Below are 21210 nucleotides of genomic sequence, written 5' to 3'. Positions count from 1 at the left end.
AATGATATTGTTAAAACATATGAAGTTAGTATATGATATTTATTATACATTTTGTGTTGTATTATTTGTTTTTAATTTATTAAATTCATCCCCTCATGAGAAATCTGGGCCCCACTGTGCGTCTGAAGCTTAACATGGATACAACTGTGTTTGAGGACTAACATCAATATAGCGTTGGTGGGTTGTTTGAGACTCACAATGTCATTTATTGTTAGTATTTGGAAAACAAATCAATTGACTTATCTCAATAGTGCATGGTGAGCTTTTGATGATCCAAGAAGGGATCAAACTTCTGTATGAAAAAAGTCTTCAGGATGTACAAGTGACATCGGATTCTCTATTGGCAATAAAGATAGTCACAACCAAATAGAATGCTTGACTACATTGAATTATGTGTGGCAAAAATCAGAGAGTGCATTCAAGCTCCCATTATTTTAGAGTGTATCCATGTGTGTGTGTAGCTCGACTAATAAAGTAGTTCATAACTTTATTTTATTTTTTCTTCTCGTTCATTATTTGGGTGGGGTGATTGGTGAATTTTTTTTTATGATTGGTTAAATTTATAATGGACTATTCTTTACCGTTCAAAAAAAAGTTTAAGAAATTTTATATAAGTTATTAAATAATGTTTTAATAATATACTCTATGTATAACGATTTTAATTTATTTATTTTAATATATTATAGTAATTTTGGTCGCAATTGTAACTTGCTGTTGTGCGGTAACTATTGTAATAATTCAAGAATAAATATTTTTTAAAATTGATAAATATATTAAAATATTATTTTGATTTTTTTCTTTTTTCTTTTTATGATATTTATTATTTTTAAATATTAAAAAAAAATTATATGTGCTAGAGTGGATCCTTATCTAGCGACTAGCGGTACTTTGTCGCACGAATCACGAGGAATCACAATGGGAACATCAATTCCCACGCCAGACCCAAATGATTCGGCCTTCCAAATTTAGATTATTCGCTCGTTTTTGGCAGCGGCCGTGACAGGGAGGGCAGCGAGTTGCCGACGTGTCATTTCTTTTGCCGTCAGATCGGGTTTCGCAAGCAATGGAAGAGCGATGCCAACCCACCCGAACCACCCCCGTCTGGCCTGATCTCCGCACGCTCGCTCGCTCGCTGGCTGCCTCGCTTGTTCGTTCTCTTCCCTTCGAAACCCTAAACCCTTGATCTATTAATTCAACCGAAATCCATTTCACTCTCTTCCCCATCCGGCGGTCCGTTGCTTCCTTAGCGTTCCCTCAGCGGCCGGCGAGGTTCCATCGTCTTTTCTAAGCGTCAAACTACTTAAGGTTCGACCTTCGCTCCCTTTTTGTCGGTTCTCTTGGCCAAATTGATCTTCTGTTTCTTGCTGCCTGATCGAGATTGGTCGTTGAAGCACTCTTCTTTTTTAAATTTGTGGTTTTCATTGGCTCGTCGATTTGTGAGCGAAGAGTCTAGTGAAGAGAATGAGGAGCCGGCATGATATAGTTCCGCATTTGAATGATTTTTGGAGAAGTCAATCCTTTTTTTATTCTTCTACCTGGTAGTAAGGAGGGTTTTCATTGGTCTGCTGTCTGTATTAGCTGTCCGAGGTTCGGTTCTTTATGTACTTCTGTATTATGCCCGAGTCATTTTTTACTGCTTCTCTTAGTTAACCTTTGTTTTTTTTTTTAGAATTTTAAGCCAAGAGTTCCAAATTTGGGAGAATAAAATGATCTCAGAATTTGAGACGGTAGTGTAACCAGAATGAGCTAGATTAATGGTATTATTGGTCATTTATGCTAGTGTATGATCCTAATCGCTTGACCTTACTATATGTTAGGCATGAGCTAACAATGGATTCATCCTTGGGAATTTTTAACACTAACATGAAGTTCGTCATCTCTTTTCTCTGGTTCATCCAATTAATTATTGCTAATGCAATTATTATAACTTGCATGTTTGAATTTTGTTCTATGAAGCAAAACCAATTACATTGAGAATGGTTTTTATAGATTGTAGGTTCAAGCGTTCCAGTATTTTACAATCTTCTGCAGCATATTTAGTTTATCCATTAATACACCGGAATAAGTGAACTGGTTATTGTACTTACTAAGTCTTAAATGCTACACTGTTTGGTGTTTTCTGGAGCCATTCAATTTTGTTCTCTTTTTTACGAATCCTCTAATTTATTATTCAGGATTGATTTGGTTATAAAAAATTCTTTGGTTGGCGATCCAATACCACAGTACGCATTCTTGTTCCCAAATGACCAGTATGATTGAATCTGATTTGAAAATTGAACGAGCTGAAGAAATTAAGGTTTTAGCAAATGAAGCATTCAAAGGTATATCTATACCTTTTTTTTTAAAATTTTATCTGGTCTCTTCTGTTGTAATTATTGCAACTTGATATGACCACTGTCATAGCACCAGCCAAGACTTTGTTTAGTGTTACCAACAATTTTGCACTATTAGCATAAACGAAAGCAACTTTTGTAGTAGATGCTGTATGAAATTGATCTTGTTACCAATCTTAAACATTTCCTGCATTAGGTACGCATGAATAAATGCATATATTTGATAGTTTTAAGGATGGGAATTGGCATGGATATATGCATGATCTTGCAGACTGTGCTCTTCTTCTGATCAACTAATCAGGAATGCATATGTGGTATAATTTTATTGATCTCTACAATGAAAGCTAAAACTATGCAGGTAGTGTGGTATGTAGGTATACCTTTTATGTTCCTTAATAAAAATAGGTTTGCCCATCATATCAGAAAGGAAAACAGGTGGTCGTTATTGTGTTATCATATTTTTTTCATTTGGAAAAATCTTATTATCTGAGTTTGAACATTGTATTCTGCTTTCTCTCTTTGAACAACTGTTAACAGGAAATTTGTATTAGCTTAATTTGAATGTCAATGCTTCATACTACCATTGATAGCTCTGCTTCTCTGGTTTATTCATTTGGAGGACAAATATGGGTCTGCAAATACAATTTTATGTGAATGTCAATGCTTGATGCTTCCATTGGCTCTGCTTTGCTGCTTTATCCATTAGGAGGACAAATGTAGATGTGCAATACAGTGCGTTTTGTTGAGGTTCAGATGTCAATTTCAAAATCTGATTTTGGACCTTATGACTAAAGAAAAATTCCCATAAATTGGCTACACTCAGTTTGAATCAGAAAAAAATTGAGTTGGAAAAATATAGTCTAGTGTTCTACTATTTCTTAGTGTCTAGGGAGAGATGCGTTCTAAAAAAATAGAACTTTTAATGTTAAAACTTAGTGCATTTATGTGCGCATATCTGAAATCCCTCCCTATACAGTAGATATAAGGTGACCTGATTTGGTCAGATGACCTGAGATTTGTTATAAAAACACAATGCTTATCATGAGGCATGATTAATGTTTGTTATACTAATGAAGATACTATGGATGAGGACCTCAAAGCATTAATGATTTAGGTGGCAGTCATCCTTGCATTCATTAATATTGTCAAAATTCATACTTCAATGACATGTATATGGGGGTAGCTCAAACAGCTAGAGTTTCAACAAACAATTAAAGATCATTATCAACAGCATGACAGACTTCTAAGATACATTGTAGCCCTTATTGTGCAATGATCACTGTAATGCTAACTATTAAGTTTGATTGGACAAAACCTCCTGCCAATGCGGGGTTATGGGGAAGGGTTGGACTACATTGGGTCTATTGTATGCAGTCTTACCCTGCATTGGAAGAGGCAAGTTCCTCAACTTGAACTTATGCCACAAGGTCAACTTTATCATTGCGCTAAGGCTCCCCTTTGGTATTTGCTTATATAATAACAAAGAAAAAAAATAGAACCATAGAAAGTAACACAACTTATTGTTTATCTAACAACAACGAAAAAAAAATTGAACTATAGAAAGTAACACAACTTATACTGTTAATATTTGCAATTCTACTCATTCATATTGAGTGGGTTGAACTGTCCTGAGCTTGACACAACACATAATTAACTTAATAGGAATATGTATTTTTTATTGAAACAAGACCTTCTTTCTTGCCATTTTAAAACACATGTGCTATGATCATGAAATAATTAATAGTCTTCTGTGAATTTGCAAGTATCTTGTATTTGTAGAACAAGTGAGAGCATTTTTTTGTGGGTTTAGTTCCAGTAATTTTTTGGAAATAATTGCATTTGCTAGTTAGATTGTGCTTTTAGAAGCATTTTAATATCATTTCTTATCTTCATGATGTATTTGATGGCATGACAACTTATTCCAAATGCTCAAGTTATGAAAAAACAATTGTGCACTTTTGTATTAGTTAACACACGACTTATGGTCATGAAAAATTAATAGTATTTTATGAATTTGCAAGTATGTTGTATTTGATTGTTTGTAGAATATGTGAGAGCAATCTTTTTTATTGGTTTAATTTCAATAAGTTTGGATAAAAGATGCATTTGCCAGTTCGATTATGCTTATAGAAGGATTTTAGTTTCATTTTTTTATTTTCATGGTGATTTAAATAGTTCTAGAACCTTTGACTTATTTCTTTCCTTTCATTCAGCCAACAAGTTTTCACAAGCTATAGATCTGTACAGTCAGGCCATTGAACTGAATGGTCTTAATGCTGTTTATTGGGCAAACCGTGCATTTGCGCATACCAAACTTGAACAATATGGAAGTGCTATCCAGGATTCAAGTATAGCTATTGAGATTGACCCTAGATATTCAAAGGTCAGAGAAGTTTGGTATGCTTATTCTTTCTTTTGTCCCAACTCATCTTTGGTTATTACATTCTTGATTTTGTTGACAGGGTTACTATCGACGTGGTGCAGCATATCTGGCTATGGGAAAATTTAAGGAAGCGTTGAAAGATTTTCAACAGGCATGTTTGTTTTACACTCATATTACTCATTCACATTAAGAGCACTTGTCCACAATTGTGCCATTTATCAAGCAAATGATGCTACAATCATGATTTAAATTGCCGAGCCGAGACGGTCGAAACGGGCGAAACATCTCGTTTCGCCCGACGATCGACATCAGCACCGACACGACCCCGGCACCAGACCCACGACAGCTGCGACATATTGCGTGACCCCGTGGCCATAGCGGAGTGGTTGCTCGACCCTGCAACAGCAACGGAGAGGTCGCATAACCCTTCTGCTGTCGTTGCGGAGGTGTCGCGCGACCCTGCGACCGCTGCATAGGGTCACACGACCACCGCGGTCGCATCGGAGGAGTCACGCGATCCTCACGGCCATGGCTGAGGGGTCGCGCAACCCCGCGGCAACGCTTATGTTAATTATTTTAATCAACTCCTATCTATGATGGAGATAATCTAAAGAGGCTTTATTAAATCCTAATAAAATTATCTAATTAATTTTATATTTCATTTATGTTAATTTAAAAATTATAATAAAATTTTTATTTATTTATTTATCTATTTTCATATCTTTTCCTTTTTTTAAAATTATTTTTTATATTGTTTATTTTTTAAATATTTATGTTAAATATTTTATTTTTTAATCAATATATTTTATATTTAAAAAAATACCGAAAATATATTAGTACGGCATGATATGATACCGAAACCGTATCATTCCGATTGAGGGCTGAAACCTCGGCACGGGTCAAAATTTTAAACCTTGGCTACAATCATGTCTTTGATTATAATGCTATTGTTATGTTAACACTTTAGTACATTCTCTTGTATTTTGAAATGTTTTGCATGACAATTTAATTGGGTCAATGTTTGATTGTGCTTTCCTTTCACAGCCAGCATCGATAAATTCCTAACCATGTTCTGAGAATCATTCTTGCATTTATGTATATCAACAGGTGAAAAGAATTTGCCCAAATGATCCTGATGCAACTAGAAAGTTGAAGGAATGTGAAAAGGCTGTCCAGAAAATTAGATTTGAAGAAGCCATTGCTGTGCATGAATCAGAAAGGCACTCAGTTGCAGATTCAATAGATTTCCATTCTATAGGTGATTTTTCAAATCTAAAATCATCCTGATTGCTTCACTTTTCCATTTATTATTTCTTTCTCTTTTTTGTTTTATAATTTTTGGTAATAAATTACTTCTTAATTGTTATATTTTACCGAAAATCAGTTCTAATTTTCTCCCTTTCATCTCGCATCTTGCATTATTGTTATACTTGTGCATTAGCCTTAAAATGCATGGACTATTTAAGTAAGTTACAGAAATTTCATATTCATTAGTGTAAAATTAGCAAAGTATTTCTGAATTAAAAATACCTTACAATTATTGTTTGTATTTGAAAATTATAATTATTAAAGAATAATTTTTTGAAATAACTTAAAACATAAAATCAAAATTTAATGTATATATTTAATATTTGTTTAGAATCGATGATTAAAAAAATCTATCATATAAACTTTTTGTTAATATTATATTAAACAATTATGTTACATTATTATTTATATTTCACATTGAATGCATTAATGATTATAAAAAATGCTTTAATATAATTTTGATTTGTAGTTTATCATGCAAAATATACTTAAATTATTGCCTTTATATAAATGGTTTATATTAGTGCTACGTATACTATAAGTACTACACGTGGATTTTGGATTTATAAGAGTTTAGTTTAGCATTGTTAGCTGTTTTTCCTTTATTTTTTAAATAGTTATAGTTAAATAGATAGATAGATTTTAAAATATAATTTTCAAAATAGCATTTAAAATTTATGTTCATTTAAATTAAATTATAAAACTTTCAAACTTAAATCCATAATACTACATGTGAATTTTTAATTTATGATAGTTGACTATTTTTTTAATTTGACTTTTTTATCTGTTTTATAAATAGTTATAGTTGTACAGGTGAATAGTAGGGCTGTAAACGAGCCGAGCTCAGCCGAAAAGTAAGAGGCTCGAGTTCGGGCTTGGTTCGTTATCCCTAAGCTTGAACTTGGCTCGAGTTCGATTCGAGCTTTAGTTCTTAAGCTCGAGCTCGGCTCGTAATAAAATTAAATAGTTCGAGTTCGGTTTGAAAAAAGCTCATTTAAATATTTAACGAGCTTAGTTCGAGCTCGTTTAAGATAATTAACTATAATAATTAATAATATTTTTTATTTATGTGATATTTGATTATATATATATATATATAAAAGAGTAGTCCGGTGCACGAAGCTCCCGCTATGCGGGGTCATGGGGAAGGATCACGCAGTCTTACTCTACTTTTTGCAAGAGGTTATTTTCAGGATTTGAACCCGTGACCTTTTGATTTTATATATATATATATAAACGAGCCTCTTAACGAACACGTTCGTGAGCTTCTAAACGAACATGTTCACGAGCTCACGAACCAAATACTGTTAAGCTCGAGCTCGGCTCGATAATGTTTTCGAGCTCGAAATCAGACTCGAGCTCGGCTCGTTAACTTAATTGAACAAACTCGAACGAACTTTTTTTCGAGCTGAGACCCAAATAGCTCGCGAGCGGCTTGGCTTGTTTACACCCCTAGTAAATAAGTTTCAAAAATATAATTTCAGAGTAGGATTTAAAATTTATATTTCTCATATAAATTAAATTATAAATTTGTCAGTTATATGAAATGAATTGTAAATTGTAAAAATTTGAAATTAATATGATAAATTAATTTATTCAATGAAAAAATTATTAAAAGAGTAGTCTGATGCATGAAGCTTCCATCAATGTGGGATCCCGAAGAAGGACATTGGGTCTATGTAAAAATTGAATTCTAATCATTGTTTGAATAAAATAATTTAATAAATCAAAATATTTAAATATGGACATTGAAAGTGGATCAGTGACGCATTTTGACTAATAAGTAAACTTATTCGGAATTAACATATATATTTATTTAGCTTTCTTTTCAATAATATTTCATTTTCGTGCTAAACCATATTGTTTATTAGAGGTGGATGCACAATACACTGGTGCAAGGATAGAAGGTGAAGTAGTAACCTTGGAGTTTGTGAAGAAAATGATGAATGATTTCAAAAATCAAAAACATCTGCATAAAAGGTACTTCTTAAATCTATTATGTTACTACTTGTTTTTCCCAGATTACCATCTATCTCATTTTTGACAGATCTCTTGAATTATTACTTCAGATATGCTTACCAGATTGTCCTCGAAACCAGACAACTGTTGCAAGCTATGCCTTCTCTTGTCGATATCACTATTCCAGACAGATGTAATTTTACAGTTTGTGGAGATGTACATGGACAGGTATGTAATTATTAATTAGTCTTCTGTTTGAACTAACAACATGCTTAAGTACTTCTGAGTTTTTTTTTTGGTCTTTAAATTCACTTCATCTGTAGTATATTATTTAATGGAAGTTCTCTTTGGTCAATTGCAGTTTTACGATTTATTAAACATATTTGAGCTCAATGGGCTTCCTTCTGAGGAGAACCCTTACCTATTCAATGGAGACTTTGTTGACAGAGGGTCCTTTTCTGTTGAAGTTATTCTGACTCTGTTTGCATTGAAGTGCATGTGTCCAACAGGTTAGTGTACTTTGCATTGCTGAGGCAAAAACTGTTGCAATTCACTAGTCTATTTATTAACATGAGGTATCTGCTCATCCAAATTTTCAGCTATGTACCTTTCAAGGGGTAATCATGAAAGTAAGAACATGAACAAAATTTATGGTTTTGAAGGAGAGGTCAGATCAAAATTAGGCGAAACATTTGTTGAACTCTTTGCGGAAGTATTTTGCTACTTGCCTTTGGTACATGTTATAAACGAGAAAGTCTTTGTAGTTCATGGAGGACTTTTTAGTGTGGACGGTGTTAAACTCTCTGACATTCGGGCAATTGATCGTGTCTGTGAGCCTCCGGAGGAAGGTACTGTTGCTGAATCTTGATCTTTTTTGAGGTGGAGGTGAAAACAATCTATGTCTTCTAAAACCATTAAATTATTTAGTTTTCCATGATAGAGCTGTTGTCATATTCAGTATTTCATTTACAATATATTCTGTTATATTAAATCTGTGTTGTAGCCCAATTGAAACATTGACCTTATAAAGGTTACTTGAAGTGGGAATTTAGTGATCATTCTCATCGGAAAATGCTGAGGATCTGTCTTCTACTCGTCTCATTTCTTATATAATCTCATTTTCCATCATGAGATCTTGCAATATTTTTTTTCTTGAATCTTTTGCAACTTAGAATTGCATCTAACATTACAAATGCATACGATCAGACACATAGTTTCACATTTCCATGTTAGGAACCAAGACTTGATATGACTATGCTCAAAGGTAGATCCGCTACCTTAGCAGCCCCCCTAGTGCCGGCCCCACGAATATGGAGGGAGGTTCTTGATATGACTATGCTCAAGATATTATGTCGAAAAGAGTTCTTCATTTACAAACCGCCATGATCTATAACCTCCTTTTTATTTATATAAAAACTATAACATAGAGTTGGTATTTTTCCTTCCACTTAGTTGTCTGTGGAATTTCTGTCTGATTTATTTCAGGTTTTTGTGGATGTGAGGAATGTGGACTGTGTGATAATTTTAATTCACTATGTCCAGATTAGTTTCTCTCATCATATAGGGATTGGTGGTTATGCTGTTTATTGTGTTCTGTGCAACTGATTGCTGGCATTACAAGCGATTTTCGGCACATGTATCACTGATCCAACAGGTTGCTGAACCAATATCACACTAGTATTCAAAGTTCAAAGCTCACCTAGTGACATGCTAGAGAAATCTGTCAAAATTGTTTAAAATTTTAATAAACTTGTAGTTACCAATGCGCAAGGGAATAATGGAATTAGAATTTCATGTCACATTGTCACAATGGAATAACACATTTTACAATTTATACTTTTTATCGAAAATACTGTTTCTCCATTTGGGATGTCATTGCAGTGTGATTTGTAATTAGAATTTAATGTCACATTATTACAATGGAATAACACTTTATACAACTTCTCTATAGAAAACACTGTTTCTCCAATTTTTTAGTTGTTTTTTTTTTATTTCTATGTTGCTGCAAGACATGTAACTCTTCAACTTTCTTAGGTTTCTCCAGTCACCTGTGCTTAGAAGTTTACTCATTATAAGTCTTCTGCCATAATTAGAGTGATTCCTTGTTTTATTCACTATTTTAAATTGAGGCATCACCTGTTTTTGCTTGTGCATGCTCTTTCTATGTTGTGTTTGTCAACTTCTTCAGAACTGAAGCTTACATAAGATTCGTAAGCCCAAGTAGGAAATGTTTGGCAGTTTTCTTCTCTATCTTGCGTAACATAGGAATACTATTTTGTGTTTTCTTTTTAGGTTTGATGTGTGAACTGCTTTGGAGTGATCCACAACCTCAACGAGGAAGAGGCCCCAGCAAGCGAGGAGTTGGGCTTTCTTTCGGTGAAGACGTCACAGAGAGATTTCTACAGGAAAATAATCTCGGTAACATGTCAACATATCACTTTCGTGCCTTTAAGAATGCCATATTTTATGTATTTTTATATTGTTTTTTTGGCAGAGCTCATTGTACGGTCCCATGAAGTAAAGGATGAGGGATATGAGATTGAACATGACGGAAAGCTGATAACGGTATTCTCTGCTCCAAATTATTGTGATCAGGTAACTAAAGCACTAATATGTTATCCTCAGAACTCTCTCTGTTTAAGTTTCATTTCATTAGTTCAGATCAATGAACTAATATGAATAGCCAAAGATTGGTAGATAAGACTAATATGATCTTACAATTATGATGCAGATGGGCAACAAGGGTGCATTTATACGTTTTACGGCTCCAGATCTGAAGCCAGATATTGTTAGCTTTTCAGCTGTGGTGCGTATCAGATTATTTAGAGTGCATATCATGCACTCTAGAAACTTAAATAATGATACTATCCATTAGATCTTTTGGTTTTTGTCAATACTTTTGGTCCATTTAGAGACTTGTATGAGCTAAATCTGATTTGCTGTCTCCCATATGCAGCCGCATCCAGATGTGAAGCCAATGGCATATGCAAACAATTTTCTCCGGATGTTTTCGTGATCTACAACAATCAAGCCTATAGCATCGTGTATCTTGCTTCATTACTTGCGCATTTCAACAGCTGTAGCTGATCGGTGATGCAGAATTTTTGCCCAACCAGTTCTTTTTTGTTGTTTCAGTACTATGCCACTTATTATAACCGCCGGGCTACCCCCTTTTATTATTTATTTTTAGTATTTTTGTTGTTATTTTTTTTTTTCAGTAAAGTAGACCGAAGAAGTGCACATTGTTTAATGATTTAACTCCTGCATTGTAAATGTCACAAAGATAATACTAGGCTTTTCTGAGTTTGGAAATAAGCCTGTGTTAGTTTATGTCTGGAGCTGTGTTTGCTGAAGCAGCATCGAGCGACTGTTACTGGATGCTAGAGACTAATATTTGGTCTACAATTTTTTTGTAGAGTAATATTTATACTATTTAAGTGCTTAGGGAAATAAAAAAAACTCCCTTGATTAATCATTTTTTAAGTACATATTGTTTTGAACATTTCAACCAATTTAGCGAAAGGATAGGAGGTAGCATCATTGGTTTCAATGGTGTTAACCATTTCGCACGCATCTATCCATCATAATATCTGCAAAAGACAGTTAAAATATCTGACTCGGTGTCCAGAAATTAAGCTTGCAGAAAACTGAATAACTTACATGTCGATAGGTTCAGTGAGTGTTGCAGTAGACATAGCAGTCTTCGATGGCTATGGTACCGTGGAAAGATGATAAATTATCATTAGGTATTTATGATTCGATTCTCAATTATTATATATTTATTAAGATTTTTTTTTTTTAAAAAAGAGACATGTAATCATATGATGCGAGCTTTTGAGTTGTTTGCCACGAGTATTTTTCTATTTATCCTATAGTTTGTAAAAAAATTTTATGGATTGAACGTCCTAGATTCAGTATTACTCGGTTCATTAGACCTGACCATTGTAGTAGAGCCGAATGGTTGATTGTGACCGTTCAAAAAATATTATCCCTTAACTTTTAGTTTCAAAGACGGATATGATTAATTGTTTGAAATTGACGGTTACGAGTCACTCTATTTTTTTTATATTTTATTTTATTTTTTAGTTAGTACCAAGTATTTAAGTTGTTGGCTCGATTAATATTGAAATTTTGGTTCAATCCCATAGAAATTTTCTATCGGTCATCTGAGTAAATTGGAAAAAATATATATGAAAATTTATCCTGACAGTCAACGTTCTTAAGTCTACTACTCATTAGAAAAAAAATTTAACACGACTGAATTTCAAATTCTAAATGTCTGATCTATTATTGATGACTTAATTATGACACCCTGCCCTCGGGGGCTACATTCACTTTATGATTCATGCTTAAAAATTATTATTATTATTATTATTTTAAAACATATTTAAAATTTTATAAATTTGAAAAACATATTAAAAATATATTAAAAACACTTTCAATTATCTAAGTTGCCTACTTATTTCAATATAGGATAATAAAAGTTGATGTAGTTTGCTTAACATTTTATCCATATTAGTTTAGGAAATAACGTTATTATTTACTTTCATTTCCCTTTAATGTAGTATTAGTTGCTTTAGTATTAAAGTCTTCTAACTTGTTATCTAAAAGTTGTATTTGTTGATTTTTTTTTACCAAATTATTTTAGGAAATAACGTTATTATTTACTTTCATTTCCCTTTAATGTAGTATTAGTTCCTTTAGTATTAAAGTCTTCTAACTTGTTATCTAAAAGTTGTATTTGTTGATTTTTTTTTACAACTTTTACTCAATTATCAAGTCATGTTTGTGCTTTCAAAAAGTCAGAAGATAAAGTATATCATCTTTCATTTAATATATTATCTCTGGAAGTAGATGTATATTCTATAATAGCGGTTGGCACAGGATAATTTTTTTTTAAAAAATCATAAAATAATTCTAAAATATGTATCTAAAATTTGAGGATTATCTATACGTTTTGTTTGTTCTCTTAATAAAAATTATGTTTTTATTAATTTCAAACATATTAGCTTCTAATCTATAAAAAAAATTAAAAAAAATTAAACTATTATAATACATAACTAATATTTTATATAAAGCATCTAATTTAAATCTAGCGTCTAAATAAATACAACTAAATAAATATGAGAAATATAATTTTAAAATAATTCTCATTTTGACTAACATGCAGTAGATAAAAACTCATTTCTAATATATTCATTTAAAATTAAAACTATACTATAAAAATTTATTATAATTAAATGAGAAATAGGATAATAAATATAGGATAATTATTTAGTTGCATCATTAAATACTTATACAATTTTATAAATACTACTATATATATTTTATTGGTGAAAAATAAATATAAATTAGTATTATTAGTATTTTATGTAAAAAAATATAATAATTTTTGTATATTGAAATAAATTTTATAATAATTTATATGTTGAATTTCAATGTATTGATATATTTTTTTAAGTCTCATTTTATTAATTTTATGAAATATACCCTCATTAGTTAATTACACTAATATATGACCATAAATAAATAATAATAATTTAATTGATTTAATTTGTTTTTTAAATCTATTTTACATGCCTATATTTAAAACCAATTCAGATTCTATAGCCCACTTTACGAATTAAAGTATGATCCCTTTTTGATGATCCCCATCTATAAAATAGATGAAGATCATCAATTTCTATTAATATATATAAGTAGATCATCTCTTGATCCATAAAATACGGACAAAATATCCGATCTCATTTAAAATATAACATACAATATGAAAAAAAAAAAAATAGTTAGAATTACTATTATCATATATCAAAATATTTAAAAGTTAATCTATATATTCTTTTAAAAGAAAAAATATTAATTGAGATATAGGCTACTATTTTTTTCTTTTTTGAATTATTCAAGAGTTGTCAATCCATTGGTCACTTTAAATATCAAAATATTAAAAAAAAATCTTATTTAATTTACTATTTTTTTTTAATTTTATGTATTTGGACCAAAAATTAGGAGAAAGATATTTTACTGAAATAAATCTATCTAACGATTCTTTTAATTTAATATCAAAATATTTAAATAAACTAAATTAATATCTCTATTGGTCAATGAAATTTTAAACAGTTGGATTTAAAAACATTTGGCTCTAAATTTAATCGTTGTTTTGTTTGGACATATCACTCCAACGATCTCCAATCACCACCCGATTAAAATTTATAATAAGTTTTGTAATACTTACATCTTGTATATATTTTCTCCAAATGAAAAAGTGATTTTTCAAAATGTTTAATAAAATTAGATAATTTTAAAAATAAAATATTGTGAATCTTAAAAGTTTTGATAGTTTGGAGATCGAATTCTCTAGTCTACTTTTTTAAGACTAAGGGATAGTTTATAATGTAATTATGGTCGGATCATTGTCACGATTTGATCATAATTAGTTGTGTTCCCTTCTTAGGTTCATCTTCCTATCCAAGTTATAGTTTAGATCGGGGTGGACGTCCAGAGACTACCCGGAGGCTACCCCCGCTCGGTGCCCGGTAGCTTGACCACCCATCCATTGTCGACAGCCTCCAGGCCGACCTCCAGTCATCCACCCCGATCCAAACTATCACCTGAATAAGAAGGTGAACTCAAGAGGGATCGTAACTAATTGTAACTTAATCGCGGTCATGATCTAACTACAATTACATTATAGAGACCATCCCTAATTATAAAAATTGGACAAGAGGATCCTCTATGCTTCCTTGCTTCTTTTGCCTCTTGAGAAGTTGCTCTAGTTTATCATAAATTGTATATAATTGAAGTTTTGTATTTCTTTTGAAGCCCGGATTTCTTGGTTAAAAAAAGTGGACCAAAAAATGAGCCATTTGAAATTGGAGCCGGATCATGGTTAAGATCCGTCCGCAATTAATTTCGATTCCTCCCTATGTTCATCGTTCTCTAAGTTATAATTTGGACAGGGGCGGATGACTAGAGGCCAACCCGAAAGCTGTCCCGCTCGGTGCCAAGCTACCTGACCACTTATCCACTGTCGGTTAGCTCCGGATAACTTTTAGTCATTCGTCTCAATCTAAACTATAATTTGTAAGGATGATAAATCCAAAAAGAAATCATAACTAATTATGATCGTATATTGAATCAGAGGATTTGCTCCTCTTCTTTGACCTGTCGAGAAGTTGCTGTAGTTTATCATAAATTGAATATCAGTGAAATCCACGTTTAGAGTTGTTATTTCCTAGGTTAAGTTTCAACGGTTACAAAATAAAAAAAAAAAGGCTTAAAATGGAAGTTCAAATCGTCCGTTTATGATTACAAAATACAAAAAAAAATGCTTAAAATGGAAGTTCAAATCGTCCGTTTATGATTACAAAATAAGTCAAAATTGTAATGAATTAAGAAAACCGGCTAGCTAAGTGTGCCCAAGAGAGATCCATACGAGGGGGCGTGGAACTAACAATTAATATAACATTTAAAAAAAATCATAATTTAGGGATGAAAAATTTTCATACCAAATTTATAATAAATTTAGTAAAAAAAAGAAAATCTTCATAGATTAATAACAAAATTTGTAACCAAACAGTATGTCACTAATTAATAATAAATAATATTTTGTCATCAAATTCATTACCAAATAGTAACGAAATTCGATATTCATTGTAAATTCATTACCAAATAGTGACGAAATTCGATATTCATTGCAAATTAAGTGACAAATAAAATATTAATTCTAAATTTCGTAATGAAAATGAGTTTCGTTGTAAATTTCGTAACGAAAATGAGATTCGTTGCAAACTCTGCAACGAATTAAAAATTCGTTGCAAACTCTATGACGAATTAAAAATTGATCACAGAAGCTTCCAATACTTATGCAATTGAGGCAGCCAAATATGGGATAAATCCGTAGATTCATCGTCAAATCTGGGATGAATCCAGAATTCATTGCAGATTGCGAAAAAAATTAAAAATAAAAATAAATGAGTTTGAAACTTTAAATATGGACTTAGAGAGTTCAGAATTATGAAACAAGTTTTTATGTGTTCGTCTCGTTCTCTTGATTATGTAATTATTATCAAACATCAACTTGACATAATATATTAAGAGTGATGCGGTGAAGAGATAAGAGGTCACAGTGGACATTTGACATGAGTTAGGTTTTGGCTTTAAAAGTGGGCACTGTTCACCATCATGAAGGAGGTTTTTTTCGTGGTTTTGGGGGCTTCCACCGCCAGAGAGGGGAGCAGAGAGGTTTTTGGTTCGGCGTCTCCAGGCCGTCGGGGTGGTCGCTGGGAGGCTTGGGGGTCCTTTTGGCCGCCGCTAGGAGGAACAGTATGTGCAACCACCCCTCTCCGCCTCATCCTCGTCGGCCGCCTCCAGCGGGCACCTCCGCCTTCGCCTCTGGTGGGCGTTGCAGCCCGCGGGCGTCACCACTCCTAGCTCCCGTGGATGCCAGTTCCAGCAGACATCGCCGATGGGGAGCGCGACCACCTCCAGCGAGCGTCGGGGCAGCCTTCAGCAGGCGATGCCGCCAGTGGATCTCCGCTTCTAGTAGTCGCTGAAAGCCACCAACACCTCCTCCGCTCCCAGCGAACCTCCGTTACCGGTGGGCCCAGTCGCCAGTGAGCCTCTGCCGCGAGTGGGCTGCTGCTGGTTAGCGCCCGTCTACATCTCTAGCGGTCGCCAATGGCACCTCTAGCTGCCGACGACGTCTCCAGTCGTCGCCACCGTCGTCTCTGCTCCCAGCGACCACCACAACCGCCTCTAGCGGCTGTCGTCACCTCTTCCGGCACATGCCGCCACCTACAGAGGTTGTCGCCGCTTCTCGCGGCTACTGCCGCCTTCGGCAGCTGAGGAGGTCGCCGCCGACACCTCCGGGTAGCTGTTGTCCAAGTGATCAGGTATCGTATTATGCTTATATTCCGGCATGCGAGCCGAGAGAGGGCCCGACCTTCGTGTCGTTGTTGTATCCCGGTCTGCGAGCCGGTAGAGTGTTCGGCCTTCGTGCCGTTGTTGCATTCCGACTTGCGAGCCAAGGTTGTAGTCGGACAGTGCATCATCCTATGAATCCATATCGCGTCCGGCTCCGAGCTACTGGAGCTAGCTACTCACCAAGCGGACATTCACCTACTATTCAGGGTCGTGACGTCTCGGTCAGTATCCCGATCAGCTTATCCATCCATCTGAGGGCGCCCCCCGGGGCCAGGGTACGTTCTCGTACTCGTTACTTACTTCATTGTGCCACTATTTATCCGACTGCTTATGTATTCGTGGGATCCGCCTCGAGCACCGAGGTACCAGAGACCAGGGCAACCTAGTCGCTGGCTGTAGGTACGGTTGACCGGAGGATTTCTGACGACTCGGTCAACACAGGAGACAACTCTTCGGTCGGTTCATGGGGATGCAGTCAACTTTCCAGAGACGTCATTCCGACAGGTCCGTCTTCTCAACTTCCCGACAGGAACAAATTGGCGCTGTCTGTGGGAACGCACCTGGTCGGGAACGCGAAGATGGACGACGCCGGAAAAGTCTACCATCTTCATGACCTCGGTCAGTTTTTGCGTTATCTTTCCTCTTTCAGTTATATATGATCTGCCCTAGTTCCTCAATCGAGGAGCCCGCGTCGATCGGCCGGGTGTATATTATCCGAGCCATCAGCTCGATGCCGAAGACCCCGCGCCGATCGGCCGGGCGTATATTATCCGAGCCACCGGCTCGATGTCGAAACCCCCGCGTCGATCGGCCGGGCGTATATTATCCGAGCCACCGGCTCTATGTCGAAAACCCCTTGCCGATCGGCCGGGTGTATATTATCCGAGCCCCGAGCTCGTTGACGGAGACCCCGTGCCGATCGGCCGGGCGTATATTACCTGAGTTGCAAGCTCATTGTTGAAGACCGTCGAGCGACAACGTTAAACTCCAGAGTCGGACCGGCGACTATAAAAACCCCGGCTTGAAGACCGTCGAGCGGCGACGTTAAATCCCAGAGTCGAACCGGCGACTATAAAAACCCTGGCTTGAAGACCATCGAGCGGCGACGTTAAATCCCAGAGTCGAACCAGCGACTATAAAAACCCCGGCTTGAAGACCGTCGAGCGGCGAAGTTAAACTCCAGAGTCGAACCGGTGACTATAAAAACCCCATCTTGAAGACCGTCGAGCGGCGACGTTAAATCCCAGAGTCGAACCGACGACTATAAAAACCCCGGCTTAAAGACCGTCGAGCGGCGACATTAAACTCCAGAGTCGAACCGGTGACTATAAAAACCCCGTCTTGAAGACCGTCAAGCGGCGACGTTAAACTCCAGAGTCGAACCGGCGACTATAAAAACCCCGGCTTGAAGACCGTCGAGCGGCGACGTTAAATCCCAGAGTTGAACTGGCGACTATAAAAACCCCGGATTGAAGACCGTCGAGCGACGACGTTAAACCCCAGAGTCGGACCGGCGACTATAAAAATCTCATCTTGAAGACAACTTCATGAACCATTCATCGGATGTCCCATCTCCCCCGTTCGGGGTCTAGCTTATCAGAGCATGTATCTCCCCCATTCGGGGTTGAATGACCGGCTTATCAGATATTTTATCTTCCCCGTTCGGGGTCGAGTGATTATCATTGATATCAGACCAGTTTCAGATATTTTATCTCCCCGTTCGGGGTCGAGTGTCTTCACTGGTCTCGGACCAGCTTATCGGATCTTCTATCTCCCCCGTTCGGGGTTGAGCGGTCATCACTGGTCTTGGACCAGCTTATCGGATATTCTATCTCCCCGTTCGGGGTCGAGCGATTGTTACTATCATATATTTTATCTCCTCCGTTCGGGGTCGAGTAGTCTTGGCGAGCATTTATCTCCCCCGTTCGGGATCGAGCAGTCTTGGCGAGCATTTATCTCCCCCGTTCGGGATCGAGCAGTCTTCGCGAGTATCCACCTCCCCCGTTCGAGGTCAAGCTTATCAGAGCATCCATCTCCCCGTTCGGGGTCGAGCTTATCGGATCTCGTTCGGAGTCGAGCGGTTGTCATTGGTCTCGGACCAGCTTATAGGATATTCTATCTCCCCCGTTCGGGGTCGAGCGATTGTCACTATCATATATTTTATCTCCCCCGTTCGGGGTCGAGCAGTCTTGGCGAGCATTTATCTTCCCCATTCGGGATCGAGCAGTCTTCGCGAGCATCCACCTCCCCCGTTCGGGATCGAGCTTATCAGAGCATCCATCTCCCCCGTTCGGGGTCGAGCTTATCAGAGCATCCATCTCCCCCGTTCGGGGTCGAGCTTATCGGATCTCGTTCGGGGTCGAGTGGTCGTCATTGGGCTCGGGTCTGTTTATCAGATCTCTTATCTCACTTGTTCGGGGTCGAACATCTTTAATGATCGTGGACGAGAGTAGGTCCACTGGTTTCGGACCAAGATCTCACGAGCTCTATGCCCGCTCGGCTAAAGACTTTCACGTCCGTGCGCCTGCATTTTCCGGGCTACGCTTCCGTTCAGTTCACGGGTGATGCGTCTGCTCGGCATCGTCCGCCCGGCGTCTATTCACCCGATTGACATTCTTTCGGTCGCCCGGTTGGCATCTTCGTCGTCGCACACTCGGCGTCGTCCGCCCGGCATCTATTCACCCGATCGACATTCTTTCGATCGCCCGGTTGGTATCTTCGTCGTCGCACGCTCGGCATCGTCCGCCCGGCCTCTATCCACCCAATCGACATCCTTTCGATTGCTCGGTCTACTCGTGGTCCCGCATGTCGCTCGATCCACTCGTCGCTCGCTAGACGCGCGCTCGACACTCGCTCGGCATCGGTCCGGTGGCCGACTTGGTATTATTTCTCGTAGTTTGCTCGGCATCGCCCATTCGCTCGGTCTACTCGGCACCTCACATGTCGTTCGGTCGACTACCATTTTATTCGTCGCTCGCTTGACGTTGTGTCGCTCGCTCAGCATCAGTTCGGTTATCAACTTGGTCCGCGCTGCACGATTACCATCTCATGCGACACTATTCCTATAACAACCGCTCGGGAGGCATTATACAAGGGGTTCGACGATTTGACTTTGATATGGAGAGTGATTCAGCCTCTGCAATAGACTGTCCAGTCAGTCGGACTAACGCCTCCTTCGACTAGACTTGAAGGGGAGGCTTGTGATGCAGTGAAGAGATAAGGGGCACAGTGGACATTTGACATGAGTTAGGTTTTGGCTTTAAAAGTGGGCACTGTTCACCATCATGAAGGAGGTTTTTTTCGTGGTTTTGGGGTCTTCCGCCGTCAGAGAGGGGAGCAGAGAGGTTTTTGGTTCGACGTCTCTAGGCCGTCGGGGTGGTTGCTGGGAGGCTTGGGGGTCCTTTTGGCCGCCGCTAGGAGGAACAGTATGTGCAGCCACCTTTCTCTGCCTCGTCCTCGTCGGCCGCCTCCAGGGGGCACCTCCGCCTTCGCCTCTGGTGGGTGTTGCAGCCCGCAGGCGTCACCGCTCCTACCTCCCATGGACGCCGGTTCCAGTAGACATCGCCGATGGGGAGCGCGGCCGCCTCCAGCGAGCGTCGGGGAAGCCTTCAGCAGGCGATGCCGCCAGCGGATCTCCGCTTCTAGTAGTCGCTGACAGCCACCAGCACCTCCTCCGCTGAAAGCGGACCTCCGCTCCCAGCGAACCTCCGTTACCAGTGGGCCCAGTCGCCAGTGAGCCTCTGTCGCGAGCGGGCTGCTGCTGGTTAGCGCTCGTCTACATCTCTAGCGGTCGCCGATGGCACCTCCAGCTGTCGATAATGTCTCCAGCCGTCGCCACCGTCATCTCTGCTCCCAGCGACCACCACAGCCGCCTCTAGCGGCTGTCGTCACCTCTTCCGACACACGCCGCCACCTACAGCGGCTGTCGCCGCTTCTCGCGGCTGTCGCCGCTTCTCGCGGCTGTTGCCGCTTCTCACGGCTACTGCCACCTTCGGCAGTTGCGGAGGTCACCGCCAACACCTCCAGGCAGCCGCCGTCCAAGTGCTCAGGTATCGTATTATGCTTATATTTCGGTCTATGAGCCGAGAGAGGGCCAGACCTTTGTGTCGTTGTTGTATCCCGGTCTGCGAGCTGGTAGAGTGTTCGGCCTTCGTGCCGTTGTTGCATTCCGGCCTGCGAGCCGGGGTTGTAGTCAGACAGTGCATCATCCTATGGATCCATATCACGTCCGGCTCCGAGCTACTGGAGCTAGCTACTCACCAGGCGGACATTCACCTACTATTCAGGGTCGCGACGACTCGGTCA

The 21210-nt window shown here is 38.0% G+C and overlaps 1 protein-coding gene across 1 annotated transcript; it reads left to right on the top strand.

Moving 5' to 3' along the window:
• The first annotated feature begins 1084 nt into the window (after nucleotides 1-1084).
• LOC122027338 (serine/threonine-protein phosphatase 5-like) lies at nucleotides 1085-11313 on the top strand. The gene is made up of 13 exons (XM_042586284.1): nucleotides 1085-1305; nucleotides 2175-2321; nucleotides 4547-4716; nucleotides 4796-4867; nucleotides 5824-5974; nucleotides 7896-8004; nucleotides 8094-8211; nucleotides 8345-8492; nucleotides 8583-8831; nucleotides 10276-10401; nucleotides 10478-10578; nucleotides 10715-10789; nucleotides 10940-11313. The coding sequence occupies exons 2-13, from the start codon at nucleotides 2243-2245 to the stop codon at nucleotides 10997-10999; spliced, it is 1458 nt and encodes a 485-aa protein (XP_042442218.1). The 5' UTR covers nucleotides 1085-1305; nucleotides 2175-2242; the 3' UTR covers nucleotides 11000-11313.
• The last annotated feature ends 9897 nt before the right edge of the window (nucleotides 11314-21210 follow it).

This window comes from Zingiber officinale, chromosome 10A, assembly GCF_018446385.1.
Source record: "Zingiber officinale cultivar Zhangliang chromosome 10A, Zo_v1.1, whole genome shotgun sequence".
Taxonomy (NCBI): domain Eukaryota; kingdom Viridiplantae; phylum Streptophyta; class Magnoliopsida; order Zingiberales; family Zingiberaceae; genus Zingiber; species Zingiber officinale.
Note: the sequence above shows the minus strand (reverse complement) of the source record. Positions and strands in the feature narration are given on the sequence as shown.